We start from the raw sequence: 20374 nt of genomic DNA, 5'->3' as shown, positions 1-20374 counted from the left end.
CCACGGACGGCAGGAGCAGTGATCCAACAGCTGCCACGAGGCGGTAGAGTGAGGGTGCTGGAACCAGAATCCCTGAGTTCTACTACTTGACAGCTATGTGACCTTAGATACGTTGCTTCGCCTCTCTGTGCCTCTGTCTTCTCACCTGCTAACCAGAGGTTATAAGAGAATCTGCCTCATGGGCTTGCCGTATTAGGTGCGTCAGTACATGTGCGATACTTAGGATAGTGGCTGGCATACAACAGGCGCTTAGCGTGCTACCTATTGTTCCCAGGGGCTTTATATTCCGTCTTTTAGTTTTATTCTCCCAGTAACCCCGGGAAACAGATTTTTGTATTCCCTTTGTGCAGAAGACAATTGAATCTCTGATGTTCAATAAATTGTCTGGGACCATGTAGCTAGTAAGCTGCAGGGACAGGTTTCTAAAGGGGACATCTCTGGCTCCCAATCCCATGTTGTGTCTGCTTTCCTGTTGTGGCCAGACCCCTCATGGTCAGCCTGGCCTGTAATCATACCCCACCCTCCAGCCCCCTCTGCTGCGTCCCTCGGCACTGGCCTGAGTTTCAGTTACCCTGGAATCACAGTACCACCTCCTAACTGTGACAGCTCTTCTCTGAGCCTCAACTGCATTATTTCTGTCAACTGTCGCAGTAATGGGGCCTGTTCAGAAAGAGGACAGCAGCGCCGAGGGCCAAAGACCGGCCCAGCACTGTCAGGTGGGCCGAGGTGTTGCGGGGAGCTGGCCTGGCCCCCGCGCCGAGACCTGGTGCTCTCCTGTTGAACACGAATGTCAATACCAGGCAAAGCCATGCTGTGACCATGATGGGTAAAGTAAAAAACAAGCCCACTTCGTAATCCTGTCTGAACTCAGACGAAACCAAGAACATTTCCAAAATACAGAAATGACCACACCTTCCTCTCTCTGTGTCTTGGCTAATATGAGTGGCAGCTGTTCTTTACCAATCACAACTTTACTTGTGCTTTATTCCTCCCACCTTCTGGATAAAATGTATTAAGTACCCAATCAGAGACCTACACCTACTTCCCCACAGCCTCCAAGCCAGGGCAAAGCTCCTCTTCCTTGAACCCTCCCTGTAACCACCTAACAGGGTCCCCAGACCCTAAAGTTCTCTCCGACACCCCTGAGCCTCCCCAGTTCCGGGTACTGTGCATCTTCCTTTGTCTCCACGAGCCAATAACCCCAACTTGTTCAGCTGCAGTGGGTTCTCGGGGGTCTTTGGCTGTGGGGGGATGGGTGGGTATGGACACTGTCTTCTGGAATTAAATGTGGTGATGTCTGAAGAGCACTTAGAAACAGGGCCTGGTACATAGTAAGTGCCCAGTACATGCTAGTTATTGGAATTATATTTATTACAAAAAATGTCCCTATCCTTTGGCCAGAGCTGGTCTGCACCCATTGACACTCTCTGGCCAGCCCCCGTCCTCTCTGAAGTGCGTGCAGACGCCTCTTAGGTTTGCCCGGCTCTGCAGCCCCTGTTGCATGTCACAGACCTTTACTCCATACTGCAGAGCCCACGCCTGTGAAGAGTGCTGTCACTCACATTGGGGCTGCGGTGTGCCCTTTGGGGCCCCCTTTGGAGGACATGCTCTTAGGGTGTGTAGGTAGCAAAGGCCACCTACAGAAGGTGGGAGAAAGGCCAGGTCAGCAGAGGAGCGACAGGCAGGCTTCAGCACCCTTCCCACTTCCTGGCAGAGCAGACTCTCTGCAAATAGACGTTCCCTCACCCACTTGTCAGAGCTGCGTGGGCCAGAGGAGCCTGGCCGCGTTCCTCCACCAAATGTACTCGCAGCTGCATCCGCGAGGGGCAGCCCCCGGGACCGCCGGGGTCTCCATGCCCACTGCTGCTAATTGCAGATAATGCATTAAAAATACAGAGCCGCATCTGTTCGCTGCAACGTATCGAGGAATTTATGCTGTTTGTAATAACAGGGTAGGAAGGGAGGAAAATGTGTGTTCTGTCTGCCCGCCAGAGGCACAGCTGTGAGCAGGGAGCCCGAGGTGTGGTTTCTGGCACCCAGTACATTCTCTGGGTGCCAGCCAAGCCCTTCCTGGGAGATGCCAATGGATAGATCCAGGTATTTCTCAGGAAATACCACATCACATAAGCAGTCAAGCACAGGGTATGTGTCTAGGTGCCCAGGAGCCCTTCTGGCCCAACTCTGCAGAGTTTCTGAGAAAAGGGGGACTGACTGCTGCTGCCAGGTGCTGGACGGGGGGAGCAGAAGGCCTGTCCTTTTCTAGCAAGCATATGCTGAGCACCTGGCACCCAGCCTAGTCTCAGTTCCTCCTCAAACTCCATGCCTCATTGGATTTTTTATTAAATAAGATAGTTACATGTAAATTCCCTCAAGCCACACCGGGCAAGGCACAGGCATTCAATAAATTTGCTGCAGCAGCCTCCCTTTATCTGCGGCTTTGCTTTCTGTTGTTTCAGTTACCCACAGTCCGCCATGGTCTAAAAACATTAAACAGAAAATCCAGAAGGAAACAGTTCATAAGTTTTAAACTGCACACCATTCTGAGTAGTGTGATGACATTTCATGCTGTGGCCCTCCATCCCTGTCCTCCATCCCGCCCAGGATGTGATTCATCCTTTGTCCAGCATCTGCACGTAGCTTACCTGCCTGGAAGCCACTTAGCATCCCTCCTGGTTGTCAGATGGACTGTCCCAGTATCACAGTGCTTGTGTTCAAGTTGCCCTTATATTTTACTTAATAGTTGCCCCAAAGTGGAAGGGTAGTGATACTGGCAATTCGGATGTGCCAAAGAGAAGCCGGGTAAGAAGGTCAGTAATAGCCTGCCACTATCACAGTGCCCGCGTCATTTGCCTCACTTCATCTCACTACGTGGTCATTGTATCATCTCACATCCTCACAAGAAGTGTGAGTTCAGTACAACAGGATATTTTGAGAGAGACCACACATTCACATAACTTTTACCACAGTATATTGCTATAATTGTTCTGTTCTATTATTGTTAATCTCTTACTGGGCCTAATTTATGTATTAAACTTTAACATGTTTGTATATATAGGCAAAAACGCAGTATATACAGGGTTCAATATTACAGTATATACAGTGTATACAGGGTGGTTTCAGGCACCCATTGGGGTTCTTAGAACGTATCCCCTGTGGGTAAGGGGGGATGGCTACTCTATTATTATTTTACTTCATGCCAATCCTTATATTCAATTTTAAGGCTACTGGGATGAATGAGGCAAGGTCCCTGCCCTTCTCCACAAGTCGGGGTGTTAAATGATAGTTAGAATGATTGCATTTGGTAGGATGTCAATGTCTTATGGGGAGTACAGAGAGGGCACTGGGAGAAGAAAAGGGGCTTCCTGGAGGAAGGGACGCTTGACCTGAGCCCTGTAGGACGGGTGGAAATTCACCAAACCTAAAAGGTAGGAAGTTTGAAGCCAGCCTGGAGTCGCATGTGCAAAGGCCCTGAGGAGAGTGTTAGAACACAGTGCTTCTGTGTAGCAGAACCCTAGGGTGGGGGTGTTAAGTGTCTTGCTGTGTAGTTAATTACCCCCAAATGAATGGCTCGGAACATTCATGATCTTCAATCTTCTATGTGTTAGGAGTCTGGGTGGAGCTTAGCTGGTTCTCTGACTGAGGGTTTCTCAAAAGGCTGCAATCAAGGTGTCTACCAGGGCTGCAGCCATCTGAGAGCTCAGCTGGGGGAAAGGGTTTGCTCCAGGCTTATTGACACAGTTGGAAAGATTGAGCTCCTCGGTGCTGTTGACTGGCTCCTTTCCATAGGGCAGGTTTCAGGATGGCGGTTTACTTCTGCAGAGCAAGCCGGAGAGAGGCAAGCCGATTAGGTCACACACAGTCTTGTGTGACCTAATCTCAGAGCGACAGCCCATCACTTTTGCTGTTTTCTCTTTGTTAGGAGCAGGTCGCTAAACCCAACCCACACACAAGGGGAGGAGAGGGCATAAGGGGGCATGCATAACAGGAGACAAAGATCATTTAGTCATTTCTAAAGGTGTCTACCACAGTTTGCCCTCAGACCCCCAATGATTAATGTCCCTTCAACATGCAAAATACAGTAGTCCTGTCTCAAGGTCCCCCAAAGTCTCATCCTATCATAGTGTCAGCTCAAAGTCCAGGATCTCATTGTCTAAATCAGGCTCAGGTGTGGATGAGGCTCTTGGGTATCGTTCCTTAACTACAGGTTCTTGATGCTGTCCCTCTGGATTTGTAGATCTGTACACTAGAGACAAGTTAGGTGCCCTCACATGCCCAACATACACAGTGCTGGGATAAGCCTAGGGCAATGGCTACAGGCAGTCCTACTCCAAAAGGGGGGAAATGTGAGGCCTGAAGGAGTCCCTGGTCCATAACAGTTCTGAAATCCAGGGAAACATCGCAAGTTTTTTTATTCGTTTCAAAATCTGGAAGTAATTCCCCATGACTTTTAGCTCCACCTGCTGAGCTCTTGGTTCCTCCCTCTGAGTCACCCTTCTTTTTCCATGAACAGAAATGCATGTTTGAAGCTAACTTCGCAGTCTGCTTCCTACTGACAGTTTGGGGTGTTTGCTGACCTTTCATGTTGCTGTCTCTGTCCTGGTCAGGCCAAGCCGACAGTGCTTCTTCTGATAATAGGTTTTCTCAAAAACTTTGTGGGTCTTCTGGACTCATATTGAGCTTCACTGTTATACCAGAGCCACACCCACAAATGTCTCTGAACTAAACCCTTGTCTACTTTGGGCTTCTGCTAAGGTGGCAGGGGACCATGCTCTTACGCTTCCCATCTGCCCTGTAGTTTGATCTAGAGGATTTGTGAGGCCACCCTAATCTCTTTAAAGGGCCTTTGTGTGACTGAGTAATACTATGATCCCTTGATCTCCTGAGGTCATAACCAAAGCTACAGTCACACCCTCAGCTCTATCTCCAGTCCACCTTTTCCTGATAGTGCTCAAAACTATTTGTTAAATTTTAGCATTTTGGGCTGTCTTGGGAGACTGAGGATTTTCAAAACTAACAAGTCCTGGCTCCTTTTTATTTAACAATCTTTCCCTCATTTTATCTCTTCCTCCGTAAGTAGCAAGAAGGAACCTGACAGTACTGTCTACACTTAGCTTGGACATGTCCTTAGCTCGGTCACTAAGTTTATTAGGCACATATTCTGCCCTCCACATACCTGCAAACAACAATGTCACTAAGCTTTGTGCCACCATGTAACAAAGGCACCCTCCCTTCAGGGTCCAGTAGCGTGCTCCTCGTGTCCTTTGAGCCCCCACTGGCAGCATCCTTAAAGTCCGGATTTCTCTGACAAGCTCCTCAGAACATTCCCGGCCTCTTCCCACTGCCTGGCTCCAAAGCCAGTTCACATCTTTAGATATTTTTCATGACACTGTCCTTCTCTTGGTACCAAAATGTGTATTCATTATCTATTTTGGTTTGTCACAAGTTATCCCAAACCTTATTTTGGCATGAAACAACTGTGTTAGTTTCTGTGGTTGAGAATCAGGCATGGCTTAGCTGGGCTGTCACAGGCTGCAGCAGAGGTGCCCACTGGAGCTGGGCCGTGGTCTACTTCCAAGCTCACTCATGGCTATTGGTGAGATTCAGTTCTTCACAGGCTCTTTGACTGAGGACCTAAGTTCCTTGCTGAGTGTTGGCCAGAAGCCACCCTCAGTTCCTTGCCACTTGAGGCTCTCCATAGGGCAGCTTCAACATGTCAGATTTCTTAGAGCAAGTGAGGGAACAGGGGGTGGGCGGGGGCTTTTATAGCCTAGTCACTTCTGAAGGAGGGATATCCTATCACTTTTGCCCTATTCTGTCCATTAAAAGTAAGTCCCTAGGTCCAGCCTTTACTCAAAGGAATTACACAAGGGCTTGAATACCAGGAACTGGAGATCCCTGGGAGCCATTTCAGAAGCTGAGTATGGGCGACGGTGCAACTGGTGAGGCAGCAATGGCCTGATTATACTGTGTCAGACTCCCATAGGTGACAGCAACCTTGGGAACATGTCACTGTTGAAGGGGAGGAGTCTTGAAACACCGCTCAGCCAGCCAGAGCAGAGGAAGGATTGGAAAGGGAGAGACAGGTAGGGAGAGCTGTTGCAAGGAAATTGTCACAAGGGGATGGCCACAGGAGAATGCTTATTGTGTCACTGCTGATCTGACCCTGAGGTCAAGGCCAGCCTAGAGGGTCACTTGCTCCCCCCTGGGCCTTTGGACATTCTCTTTCTCCTGTTTTGACTGCTTTTCGTGTGTGGTTCTCACCTTCTTTAAGCCATCCTTTAAATCCAGGTCAGGCACCCCCACTCATTGGGCGCTTCTTGCACACCAGACCTGGTTTACAGTGAGGTCCCAGGCATTTCATTCACTCTCCCGCACACCTGTAACAGGTACTGGTTGTAGGAGTGTGGTCAGAGGTGGATGGCAGGATCAATGGGTGCCTGATGACTTACCCTCCCCATGCACCTGGCCCTCAGCCTTTAGTGAAGGCTAAAGTCAGCCCTAAGATCCCAGTGTTCCCATGTGGCCCAGCACTGATTGTTTGCAAGTGGGATCAACTTCTCTGTCGGGATTTGAGGGAACCCCAGTAAATAAATATACCTCTTCCCCTGTTAAATTCAGAGTCAGTTGGCAGGTGCAGGAGAAAGACAGCTGAGACTCAGCCTGTCACCTTTACTGCTGATGAACCAACTGGAGAGTAGACCTGAACACACTCCGCAGTGAGGGGGTGGGTGGAAAAAAGAAGAGCCCGGCCATTCCTCCTCCCAAACTCTCCACCAGATAAGTCAGGCCATAGGAGGGACAGCATTCCCCTGTGGTCTTGGGACCAGTGGCATCAGGACCACCTGGGAACTTTCAGAAATGCAAAGTATAGGTGGAGCTCCCAGAAACATTGAATCAGACAAAGCATGGGGCCCAGCAGTCTGTGTTTTACTAGGCTTGGAGGTGATGCCAATGCAGGCTCAAAGCTGAGACCCACCTGGCTAGTGGTGGCTAATTCACATGGAAATAGGAGACTCAGGAAGGAATGTTCCCCTGGAGTATTCTGCCAGCGGTGCCCACCTTTTCCTCCCATTCCTAGGGAAATGAATCCCAGGGGGAGACGTTCCATAACAGATTTTTAGCTTACAGCTGCTCCAAGAAACACCAGGTAGTCTCTCCTCCAAAACAGAAAAATGCCCAGGGTTTGGATTCGGCATTTGCTAGCCATGCCTCTTTCTCTCACAGACCTGGGAGGGACAGGCATCCCTTCATTGACATTTGATAGTCTCCAAAGACTCGAGAGTGACGAGTAACTGGAAGTCAAGATGGAAGCATATGGCTCTTCATGCTCTGCGGCTGCTCCATTGTGCTTAGATTTTAAAATAGACTCCTTGACAAGTTCCCCCACCCCCCACCCTCCAGCCTCATCTCCCCAGCACATGAACACCTCCAATCACTCTGGCCTCCCTTCTGTCCCTTCAATATGCCAAGCTTGCTTCTGCCTCAGGACCTTTGCACTTGCTGTTCTTCCTCAGACCCTGACATGCCTGGCTCCTTCTTGTCCTCTAAATCCAAACCTAAATGTCATCTCTGAGTACCTATTTAAGGTGCCCTCAACCCCACTTATCATTATCTATCTCATTGCCCTGGTTTCTTTTCTTCAGAACACTTGACACTGTCAAAAAATGACCTGGTGTGTTTATTTGTTGACATATTTATTTGTCTCCCCCTCACTGGGATGTAAAAGATCAGGGACCTTGCTCTACCCATAGCATCAGAGCAGTTCCTGGTCTATTGCAGGCCTAAGATTTACATAAATATTTGTTGAATAAATGAATAGATGAATGAGTTAATGAACGCAGGAAAAGGCTCTAGGTGAGAAGGATCAGAGTGGAGTGATTCAGTCATCGACAAGAGGGTGATGGGCCCAAAGACTCTGCCTTCCTCTCCCCAAGGGCAGGGGGGCCCCTGAGCCCAGCCAAACGGGTCTAGAACGCTGGCACCACACCAGATTTTCCGCCTGCTTTTCCTGTCACCCATTATCTCAGCCTGGCTCCCCCTTCTCCTCCTCCTCCTTCCTTCCTCCCCCTTCCTACCTCCCCCTTCACTGTCATTACATTGCAGCATTTAAAGCCAGCAGATTCACACCCTCCTATTGGCCCTTAATAAAGAAATGTTAATGGAGTTATTTTTCAGCAGGGGCGTTGCAAACTGTTGTCAAAACTCTGACTTGGCCACCCACATTCACATAATTAATCACAGGAAACCAGAAATGGGTGGCCTGAGGGCGGGCGCCCAGCTGTGTTGGGGGCCTCTTCCCAGAAAGGCGTGTGCTGTAACACACAGCCCCTGCCCACCAAGAGCCCACCGGTCAGGCTGGAAACCAGACAACGCAACTAGAATCACTACCAAGGAGTTCAAGACAGGATCGAATTAGCACCGGGCGCCTCCTCCAACTGAAGCAATTGGTAACAAAGGAGAGGAAATTAAACAGGTAGGTTGGAGGCTGGAGGGAGAAATATGGTTAAAGACAGCCTCTTCTAGAATTATAAGGCAGCTGGCATTTATTGAGTGTTGTATTAGTTGTCTATTGCTGGGTAATAAATGACCCCAAATTGATTGGCTTCAAACAACACACGTTCATTATTATCTCACTGTTTCTGGGGGTCAGGAATCCAGTAACAGCTTAGCTGGGCCCATTGCTTGAGGTCTCACAGGCCTGAAATGGAGGTGGCAGCCTGGGCTGAGTCCTCACCTGGTGCTCAGCTGGGGAAGGACCTGCTTCCCCTCTCATGTGGTTGCTGCAGTTCCTTGTAGTTGTAGGACTGAGACTTTCAGCTTTTTGCTGACTGTTGGTCTGAGGCCACCCTCATCTCCTAGGGATTTCCCACAGCTCCTTGCCACGTGGGCTTCCACAGCATGGCCATTTACTTTGTCAAGCCAACAAGGATAATTCCTAGAGCAAATCACCCAGCAAGATGGAGTTTTATATGTCATCACATAATCAAAGAAGTTACACCCCGTCATACTTGCCTTACTCTATTGGTTAGAAGCAGATTCTACCCACAGTTAATGGGAGGAGACTATACAATGGGGGTGGGGAGGGGGGAGCCGTGGGAGAGCCTCCCTGGAGGGTGTCCACCACAGTCCCTATTATGTGTTAAGGACTATGGCAAACACTTTTGCATGTGTTACATCATTTAATCACTAAAACAGCCTGTAAGGCAGGCATTACCGCATCGCATAGATGACAGACCTGAGACACACAGGAATGAGAGCCTGCCCAAGGTCCTGTGGTTAAGATGGGAGCCACTTGTATTGTGACACCGAGCTAACCTATGTAAGCTTAGAGGCTGAGAGGTCAGCATCTTTAGAGTGAGGACCAAGGCCTGAGGGAGGCAGGGGAAGGGGGTAGGTAGCAAGACAGTTACAACTCTCCATGAGACGAGGAAAGGATGGGTATGGGTTACACATTGAGAAGGAAGAAAACTGAGAATGCATGTCTGATGGTCTCTATTTTCTCAATGAAGCAGAAAATGAGAACGTCTCCTGAGAGGGTGGAGGTTGGGCTGGAGGGGAAGCAGAGCCAAGGTGGAACAGCGGCTATGGGGAATGGGAACCTTGACAGCATGAGTTCGAGGTTGCCAAGTATCGTAAAGCTGCTTCCTCAGTGAAGGCTTCAGTGGTTGCCTTGGAGGGTGCCCGTCCCGCCTCCAGCTTGTTATGTAGACCTCCTGCCTTGCAGTGCTATGGTTTATGCCCATGTCCACCATTCTCATCAGAAGGAACGTTCTCTCTGGGCAGGAACCTAACAGTAGTCCCTGCTGGACCTCCAGGCACCCAGCACAGGGTCTGGCACATGGGAGTCCTACGTAATCCAGGGATTCCTGCCTGATTCTAGACCCTGAATTTCTAAATGACTCCACCATATTACCTCTCATCTTCTAAAGGATCACCCAGTTCTAAAATACTTTTCAAATATATGTATTTTTTACCTTTGAAAGTAAAAGTTCGAACAGTAGAGTAGTAAGTATAAGTAAGTTCATTGTGGACTAAGGATTAGAGGTGGGACCAGGGTAGTCTGTTATATGTGTAACCTGGTGACAAATAAGCAGTTTTGCATTTTGGCCCAGTCTGTTTGATGTCAGGAAGTCAAGAGCCATTTCAAAACATTCCGTGTGAATCTCTATTGATTGGTACGAAACACTGCCCACAGTACATTGTTGCCTGAAAAATAGCTACAGTACAGACAGACACAGAACAATCCCATTGGTATAAAATTACCAGTTTTGACTCAAGTGGTAGAAAACCTAAGTCAAACCATCTTAGACAAAAACTGAAATATGTGGGCCCATCTTCAGTGAAAAGTTTAGCCTGAGAATGAGCCAAACGACTGTCATCAGCCCCCAGGGCTGCCTCCTCCCCCAGGACTTCTTACACAAGTCCTGAAATCCACTCTGATTCGACCAACTTGGGTCACATGCTTATCACTAAACTGAGTATTGAGACCAGGGGATTCCATGCCATCAGCCCTTCGTCCTGTAGAGTCAGGATGCTGTGAGCAAGAGGAAAAGGAATGGGTGCCCGACGCTGGGTGGTGGTAAAGGCAACACCTCTCTGTTCTCTGTGTGCTATGCTTATATCCACAGAAAAGTGACTGGGTGGGTGCCCACCAAAATGTCAACAGGGTTTTCTCCAACTTCTAGGACTTGGGGCAGACTCAGGCACCTGTTTTTGTAAAATCAGCCCTGAGCTTCATCCTGACTAGGATAGGGAACGCCACTGGCCCACTAATGGTACCTGAGCCTTGCTGCAGGACCAGTTCTGGAATTACTGGAGAAACGGAGGCCCCTAAGGCCCGCCTGCACTCCAGGCTCCTGACCTCCTGGTAGAGGCTGGCAGGACTGGTATTCTTATACCCGGCCTTGAGTAGGGCCGTGGCCCTGAGCAGGGCCTTCCAACCTGGGTAACCATTTGGAACTGGATGCTCCTACCTTCGTGGCTCCTAGCTTCTCCATACCCTGAGACCCCCCAGCGCGCCCAAACCAAGCCTTGCAGGGGCTGCCCACACACGTGCCTGGGACATTTGCCATTTCTCTCAAAGCCGCCCCTCCCCAGGATCAGTTTCCGAACCCCCATCTCAACCCCACCATACCACTCCCCCAGAGCGGCCGCCGTGGCCACTCTGTCGCCACACACAAGACCAGGGCCGGGCAGTACGGGTGAACGGCATTTTATTTCTAACTGGATCCCCCAGCTTCAGCTGCCTCGTCTTGCCCGCACTCCCTGCACCGGGTCTTCCTCGCCGGCCCTCGGAGACTCTTCTTCCTGGCGATGCGTTCTTCGCGCTCTTTGCGGTAGACTTTCAATTCCTCGTAGTACTTCGCTCTCAGGAGAGCTGCTCTTTCCTCATACGTCTGCTTCTCCATGTCCGCCTGTGCAGACCACATCTTCCCCGAGGCCTTTGCCACCTGCACCACCGACCAGGTCGGATTCTCTCTCTTCAGCTGGGCATAGTGGTCCTGGCAGAAGAGTAGGAAGGATGATGGAGGCCGCCTGGGTGCTTTTGGGTCCCGCTTTCTCCGCTTTTTCTTCTTGCCCACGTAATTCATCATCTCCTCCTGGTACCGGGCTTTGTCGAGCTTGGCCAGAGCTTCATATTTGGACTTCTCATGCTTTGAGATGGACCTCCATTTTTCCGAGCACTTTCTAGAGAACTCTTTAAAGCCAAGAAAGGTATTTGGCTGTTGCTCCTTAAACTTGTTTCTGTAATTCAGCAAAAAGTGGATGTAAGAAGAGACATTAACCTTGGGCCTGAGCTGGATTTCTTTCGCCATGTTCATACGATCATTGTTTTTCTGGATTCAGTAATTTGGACAGCAGAGACTTTTGTCCCCACACTCCAGGAGCAATCTAGAAGGTGCTCTGCTTGCTGTGAATTTTTCTCTCTGCAAGAGTCGCAGCCAGAGGTTGGCCTTTTCAGTGGTAGTGACATTATTGCATCATAGGAGGGGACTGTGACATCACCCACCAACTGGCCACTCCTGGCATTTGCATAGAGGGACTCTCATTGGTTGGCTAACTGACCGTCAATGTTTTGCTTCTCATGAAAGATAACGGTTCTTGTGGAGAAAGCTATGGAGCAGATCCTTCCCCTGGAATATTTCTCCCTGGCTTCCTGGAGGCAGTGGGCTTTGCTCAGCTTCCCGTGCTTTTGATTCCCCAGGTGCAGCAACAAACCAGGGGATCTGCCTTCCTCGCCATAAAATTGTCAAGGTGCCACGTCACCCCTTCCAGAGACGGGCTGGAAACAATGAAGGCGAGGAGGTGGATGGCTCCAGAGCTGCCGGGGTAAAATGGCAAGTCTTTTTGTTTGCCTCGAACAGTGGCAGCTCAAGCTGCACAAAGAGTTTAGTAGTAACTCTAAAAATAATCAGGCATGACAGCTGTGACTTGCTTCCTGTCAGGACCCAGTTGTCTGATTTAAAATCTAGGCACCTGGCCTGTAAGTCTAAATTCTTCTTTCTCTGAAGAGATTTGAGGGGGCCAGGGGAGAAGGGAGGAGAACCTTGAGATTTTGCTAATTGCACTTGAGTCCATGAAAAGGAGATCTAATCCTTGGTCTATCAGAAGGCCTCATCTCAGGGGTCCCCATTTCTTGGGGTTAGAGCACAGAGGTCTAACAGCTACATTCAAATGAGTTGGCCGCTGGCCTGTTGTAAAAGCAGTTGCAAGTATCCCACCAGTTCTCCAAATGGGAGAAAAAGACCAAGTGTCATTTATTGACCTCTGGACACCGTGGGGTACTTGCTTGCGTGATAATGGAGTTAATACAACTCAGTGGTTGATAATAGCTCCAGATATGCAAGATTAGAAAACTGAGCCTCATTAACATAAAAATTAACCTGTTTAAGGTAAAACAGCCTCGAATAGGTGGGTGTGGATTTGCAGTCTTGCACCTGACTCAGGCCAGTGCTTCCTCGGCCTATAGGGAACTGCTCCTGTGGGGTTGAGGGTCCAGGTGTATGGTCTCAGCAGCTGAGCTGGACAAGGACACTTACCTAAGAGTATAGACCACATTTAGAATTTTTCCCAAGTCTATTCCCAGGGCTCCAAGATTGACTTCAAGTTCCATCTTGTGTGAAAGAAAGATGGAAACTGATTAGAGACCCAGTCCTGAATTCTAGCCCCAGCTCTGCCGAGAGGCAGCTGAGCTACCTGAGCCAGCCCCTTTCTTGCTGTAAGCCTGTGATTTCTCATCTGTAAAGTTTGTGGTGGGGGAATGGCCAGAAAAGACCCTCCAGCTGGCATGCTGTGGTTCTGTGGCTGGATTTGGAGGCCTGTGAGATACCAGATGCCAGCTGAGAAAGTCTGGGCTAGTGGAGGGGGGAGAAGGGTCTGGCAGTGAGCAGGGATTACTCTGAGGACATTCATCAGCCCAGGTAGCCTTTCCCACTCTGGTTCTTTCTCCCAAGGGGCCAAAGGTTGGCTCACCTGTGTGTTAGGCTTAGCTGGACTGCAGAGATGAATGGAACACAGCTTCTTCCTGAGAAAGAAAGATGGGCTGTGAGGAAGAACTAGGCTAGCCATCTCTGCGTATTAATCAGACTCTGCCCAGACTCCCAGACTCCCAGAGGCAGCTTATCTGGGCCTCTGTTCATGACCTTCACCCCTCTCACATGATAAGATCCAGGAAGATTAACCCCATGATAACCATCTGGGGTCCAACAGATCTAGGAAGAGAAAGTAGTGAAAGGTAGAAGCTATGGCAGTCCTTTGTTTGGGCCACACCCCTAACATGCAGGCATGAAGCGGGGGATTCTTGTCTGAAGCTATGGGAGGGTAACTTCCCCTGGCTTTCTATGTCAGTGCTGTGTGTGCTGGTATCTTAGGTCTGCCCCTCCAGAGCCCCTTTCGAACATCTGCACCCTGCTCTCTGCCCATAAGCTGACTCATTTGGGCACCACCAGTGGATCCTGTGTCCTCTGACTTCCATTTGTTTGACCCAACTGGAGAGGAGGGAGGGAGGAAGGTGAAGTTGGTATTCTCCTGGCTGCCTCCCCATGGGCTCAGCTGGAGCTGGCTCTCTGTCCCTGGACTGAACGCCTCGGCTTCCCTTTAAAGCATCCTAACTGACTGACTCCTTCCCGGTTCCAGAACTGCTCCCTCTCCTGGCCTGGCCCTGCTGAGGGTGGTAAGGGCTCTGCTTTAACGAGCCTCTGAGGACTCTGCTGTCCCTGTGTCTTTCCCACACCTTGCCCATCCCTTTGTAAATAGCCTCTTTATTAAGCACTCTTTGAATTCATCTAATTTGAGTGGCCATCTGTTCTCTGCTGGGACCCTGATCAGTGCACCATGTTTCTAGCTTTCCTCTGTGAACAGCTGTGGAGGTAGATACACAAAGTGTGGACGTCAGTCCCAGGTAGGAGGGTACCGAAGACCTGGGCAGGCATATGGCCTGGCGCGGTCTGTGTGGGCAAGAGTGCCTGGCCAGGCAGTTGGAGGACAGGGCCACAGGGCTCAGGAAGAAGTGGCTTACATCCTGTGTTATGAGATGACCTCCAGGCAGGACATGGGTCTGGAGGGCCAGAAAGTAAGTATTTTAGGTTTTGCCGGCCACACAGTTTCAGTTGCAAGTACTCAACTCTGCCATTATAGCTCAAAAACAGCCATAGATATGTAACAATGAGTGCGGCCATAAAGCTTCGCAAAAACAGACAGTGGGCGGGGAGTTCATAGATCTGCCAACCCCATACATTTTACAACCCATTTATGCACATGCATACTTCATAACAATATTTACATATTCCTAGTTTGTGTCAGCCTCTGTCCTAAGCACTTTGCCTATATCAGTCCATTTAGGCCTCTTAAGAGCCCTGTGTGTCTGGAGGGGGTGCCATCTTCCTTCCCACTGTAAAGATAAAGATCCCTCAGCACAGCGAGCTTACAGAGACAAAAGTTTTCTATTCTGTTATAGTCTCCTCTACTTTATTTTGTTATTTAAAATACAACCCACAGACTGAGCTCGTGACGCGTTGAGTCAGAATCTATGGATTAATTTGAAAAACACTGTCTAGGCAAGCTGGGAGGGAGCTCCTCTTTACTTGGTGGTAAAATGAAGTGAAAATCAGAAGATGGCCTTTGGAATCAGACAGACATGAGTTCAAATTCCAGCTTCACCACTGACTCTCTGGGTAATTCTGGGCAAATCTAGCTCGTTACAACCTTCTCTGTACAAAGCAGTGAAGCGATAATAAAAGCAAGGATTAACTAACCTAAATGATGGGAATAGAAGCCCCTGCCACCCCCCCTCGGCCTCAGTGTGGGTTGGGTCAGGGACTTGCTTCTGATGAACAGAGGATGGGAAAAGGCACATTGTATCTTTACAGTGGAGACACCAAGCAGCCAAGGTGAAGGTCAATAATGGCCACGTTGATATCACAGCCCCCCTTTCTATGATGTCATTGACAAGAGCATCTCACCTCTGTAGTATTCTTCCCCCAATCCCTAACCCTCGGTCTAATCATGAGAAAAGATTAGACAAGCCCAAGTTAAGGGACATTCTAGAAATTGCTTGACCAGTAGTCTTCAAAAGTGTCAAGGTCTTGAGAAAACAAGAGCCTGAGAGACGGACACAGATTGTAGGAGATTCAGTAGACATCATAACTAAATGCAATGAGAACTGCTGGATTGGATCCTGGAACAAAAAAAAGGAGTTAATGAAAAAATTGGGCAAATCTGAATAAAGTTCCATGGAGCTAGTAGACCACAGCAATGTTGATTTCTTAGTTTTGATACATATACCGTGGTTATATAAGATGCTAATATTAGGAGAAGCGGGGTGTTCAGGAAATACCTGTACTGTCTGAGCAACCCTATTCTCATTTCAAAATAAAAAGTTTTTTAAAAAACCTCCCCAGCTGACAGTAGTGTGCGCCCAGGGCTGAGACAGCCTGCTCTGACCCTTCTCCTTCAGGAATCACAGGGCAGATTTTATCCTGGATCACAGTAACATAGGCTCTGGGCATGTCTTCTGTCACAGTGTTTCTCAAACTTGGGGTCATGTTGGAACCACCTGAGAAGCTTTTAACAGTCCCAGTGCTCAGGCCACAGAAGTAACGAGCAAAGGGACCTGGCACCCCCTCCTGCTGCTCTTCCTGCAGGACGGGGATCAGTGGCTGCACCTGCCCTCTGAGCAAGGCATCTGTGGCAGGGAGAAGAATGACCCCACGAAGACATCCACTCCCTAAACCCTGACACCTGTGCGTTACCTCCCCCGGCAAAAGGCACGTTGCAGATGTGATTATGTGGGATGGGAGATTATCCTGGATTATCCAGGTGGGCCTGATGTCATCTCATGGCTCCTTATAAGAGGAGGCAGGAGTGTCAGTTAAAGATGGAGATGTGATGACAGATGCAGGGGGACAGAGTCTGAAAGAGATCTGAAGGTGTTATCATGCTGGCTTTGGAGATGAAAAGACCACAAACCAAGATATGAGGCTGCCACTGGACTCTGGGAAAGGCAAGCAAATGGATTCTCCCCTGCAGGCTCAGAGGGAGTGCAGCCCTGCTGACACTTTGACCTTGGCCTAGTGATACCCATGTTGGACTTCTGACCCCCAGAATTGCAAGATAATAAATCAGTGTTATTCCAAGCCAAGAAATTTGTAGTGACTTGTTAAAGTGGCCAAAGGAAGCGGACACAGTATCTTTCTCATCCAACTGGTGGTCTGTAACATTTCCTGTGCTATTCTTAATCCATGCTTGTGTTGATAAATAAAGACAAACATTTACCCTGCTGCTAATTGGATTAGTTGGGGCAGGGAGCATGATCTACTGAAGTTTACACTCTTCACTCACTCACTGACTCGCTATGTCACTAATTCACTCATTTGCTCATCAGTTAATTCATTTATATATTCTTTTTGTCCATTCACTCATTCACCATTCATTTACACACACACACACACACACACACACACACACACACACACCCCACCCCCAATAAGTAGCTGTGAGATCCTGGAGCAGTGTGGCTGATTTACTGATGACCAGTGATAAGCAGGGATGGATATGTCTTAGGAAGGAAGGTGGTACTAGAGTGAGGCTTCCAAAATTCCCTGGAAGCCAAACTGGTGGGGAAGGCAGGGTCACAAACAGCCAACTTGGGCTCTTTGGCCCTGACCGGCCAAGCACTATGACTCAATCAGATGTGACCATGATATTGCAATAAAAATGATATTGCTTTATCATCTTTGGGAGCCCAGAGAGAGAAGTTAACTTGCCTAAGGCCACACAGCAGTGAGTGGCAGAGACAGGCCTCACATTCAAGTCGGTTCGACTCCTGAGACCATGGGTTCAGCCTCTCCTGGTAGTCTGGGAATTCCCTTGGCTGGGGTCAGGGAAAGGGGGAAGCCAGGAAGGAGCAGGCCAAGTACTGCAGGAAAAAGGCAGGCAGAATGGGAATTCGGTGTCTAAATCTTCACACAGGCGGCTCAGGGGAGACTTCTCATCTGGTTATCCTCATTCCAGGTGGATCTGGTCAGGTTATGCGCAGTTCATAGGATGCCCCGAGTCCAGCAGGTAGACTGACCTGGATGCCCACAGAGCCACTCCAGCCTCTGTGGGTATATGTGGAACCTGAGTCCACTCCCAAGGGCAGAAGCTGACCGGAGCTGGTGGAGGTATCAACATCCAGCCTGATGGACAGGTGGGCAGCTGGACAGGAAAGGGGACAGATGATCGTGCCCAAGACGGGGATCAGCATGGTGGGGGCCACACATGCCTGCTTACCTGCCAGGACATCAGTGATGACACCTCATTCCTCCTGACAGCAGTCATAGCCAGGAGCCCTGTCCCTCAGCTCTCCGAGGCTCAGACGCAGGCCTCCAGGGTGCAGTGCATCTAGAGGGAAAGGCATTTACCTGATGCAGTTGGCGTGGGTTCCCTGGAGCTCACAATGAGGTGCACAGGGAAGAGCCTGACCGTTTTTTGAGTTTATTGAGTGGCTGCTGGGGAAGAGGGAACATTTGCTCACACGGATTACCAGACTCCACTGGTGCTGTACTTGGGATATATCAACATGAGAAAAGTCCCCCCAAAAGGTACCAGCAGCTGCCATGTGAATGGGGAGCACAGTGAGGGCTGAGGGACCAAGGGGGTGAGGCAGCACTTCTTTGTCTCCATGGGGAACCCAGATGAAACCCAGCGTGGCCTTCAAGGCCCCACCTGCTGTGTCCAGGCTCACCTGCTCACCTGCCTCCTCCTCTGCTTTCCCTACATATGCCCTCCGATTGCACCAGCAAGATCCCATTCACGTGCTCATTCATTCAAGCATCCCTCCTTCCAGTGAGCAATATTTACTGAGCCCTTTCTTGGTGCCAGGCACTCTGCAAGGTGCTAAGGAAAGAACTGAACAAGGAAGAAACAGCTCCTGTCTTCAGGGAGCTCACAACGTGGGGGGTGAGGCAGACCTCCAGCAGTGCTTGGTGAGCCGAGCACTATGGCAGAGAAAGGGCAAGGCATCCAGAGGTACATGAAGAAGCCAACCTCCTGGAGCCAAGGGCTGCAAGGTGACACCTGAAGGGTGAGCAGGAAGTAGCTAGAAAAACGATGGGCGTGGATCAGAGTAGGCAGGGAGGATTTGGCAAGGAGGTGAGTTCTTGATCTTCCAAGACATTCAAAACAGATCTCGACCAACCCTTTGTCAAGAATGCTGTAGCTGGGATTCATATATAGCTGGGCACTCGACCTAGAAGATCTCTGAAGACCTTCTCAAATAAGATTTTAAGGCTAGCTGGTTTCCTGTCTCCTGATCAGAAATTAGAAAAGATGCCCCACTATTTAAAGCAAGAGAATGTGGTGGGTTCATTCATTCATTCAGAAGCATGTATGTGCTTAACCATCTCCACCAAAGCAGCTCCCTGGAGTAGCTGGCACTCCCGTGGCCTTGGCAGACCTCCTGACCCATGCCTGTGGAACTCTGAAGCCCATCTGCCTGCAGGCCGTCTCCACCCCCACCCTCAGAGCCTGTGCACTCCCTGCTCCCACCAGCTGAGTCTTGCTCTTTCTGAGAATCAGATGGGTTTGTTGCCAATTCTCTTGGTGCCAGTCATACTTGTTATTGTAATTATGTGATTTAAATTAAACATCACATAAACTGATGAAATACGAGTGTGAAAGGAAATATAGTTGCATCTATGGAAACTAAATTGAATGCTTTGGAATGGCTCCATGAAGGGGAAGCTCTAAGAAGATTTGCTTCCTTAACATTAGGTGTGCGTGAGCGAGACAGCTGCACCCACTGAGTCAGCTCCATCGAGACAGGGACCGGCTCTGTCTCGTTCACCGCCACATCCCCAGCACCTAGCACAATGCCTGGCACATCATAGGTGCTCAATAAGTATTTGGACGAGCTGTAACAAAATTGGAAATGGTGAATGATGCATTATGGGAGTAGCTTATGTAAGAGACAATACAGAGAATGAACCCATGGTTAAAGGAAAGGCCTTGGTCCTGCATTAAATGGATTGGCAAATAAGTGCACATTTAAGTATTTTATATTATAATGAAATATTTAAGCTGCATATGCATAATTTTATTATTCTGTACTTAGAAAAAATTTCTTACCAATCAACTACATCATCAGAAAGGCTTCTGTGGTAAACATCAATAAAATCTTTCTGTAAAGGGCAAGATCAATATTTTTGGCTTTGTAGGTTATAGTTTCTGTCACAACTACTCAACTCTGCCATTGTAGCATGAAATCAGACAATATGTAAACAAATGAGCATGGTTGTGATCCAATAAAACTTTATTTACAAATAGCCAGCATGCTTCAGATGGCCAACCCGTCCTGTGGAAGCCATTTGTTCTGTGTGCCAGGCGCTGTGCTGCACTGCCAGACACACTGAGAGGAAGATGGTACTGTCCCTGTTCTTACAGAGCTCGCCTTCTAGGCAGGGAGATGGTCAAGTCAAACTATGATCACGATTTGATGTGCCCAGAACAATGGCAGGGGCATGTCCATGGTGCAAAGGGGGCACAGTAGAGGGAACTGCTCCTCCTGTGGGAGTAGAGGGAGGGAGAGATGGAGAAAAGGAGACATTTGTTTAGGTTTATGGGATCAGTGATATTTTCCCAGGTAGTCAGGTGAGGCAACAGGAAAGGGCATTCCAGGTACAGGGAATAGCATATGCGAAGGCATGGAGGCATGAACGTAGCTAGAGTTAGGGTGAGTGTCCTTGGAGAGGGAAGGCCTTAGAGAGTTTGGACTTGATCCTGGAGCAGTGGGCCTTCACTGCTGGATTTCTGGCAAGGCAGGGACTTGATCGCATGTCCCACAGAGTGTGGAAGAGGAATAGATAGAGGTGGAGGAGAGCTCAGAAGGCTGTTG

The 20374-nt window shown here is 49.2% G+C and overlaps 2 protein-coding genes across 3 annotated transcripts in view; one reads left to right on the top strand and one right to left on the bottom strand.

Moving 5' to 3' along the window:
• Window positions 1-20374, top strand: part of CSMD2 (CUB and Sushi multiple domains 2) — a 483560-nt gene that overhangs the window by 210231 nt on the left and 252955 nt on the right. The gene's annotated exons all lie outside the window — the stretch shown is intronic.
• Window positions 11220-11822, bottom strand: HMGB4 (high mobility group box 4). The gene has a single exon (XM_016218951.2). It carries the CDS (start codon window positions 11820-11822, stop codon window positions 11220-11222), a length of 603 nt encoding a protein of 200 aa, XP_016074437.2.

Source organism: Miniopterus natalensis, chromosome 9 (assembly GCF_054644295.1).
Source record: "Miniopterus natalensis isolate mMinNat1 chromosome 9, mMinNat1.hap1, whole genome shotgun sequence".
NCBI lineage: Eukaryota > Metazoa > Chordata > Mammalia > Chiroptera > Miniopteridae > Miniopterus > Miniopterus natalensis.
Note: the sequence above shows the minus strand (reverse complement) of the source record. Positions and strands in the feature narration are given on the sequence as shown.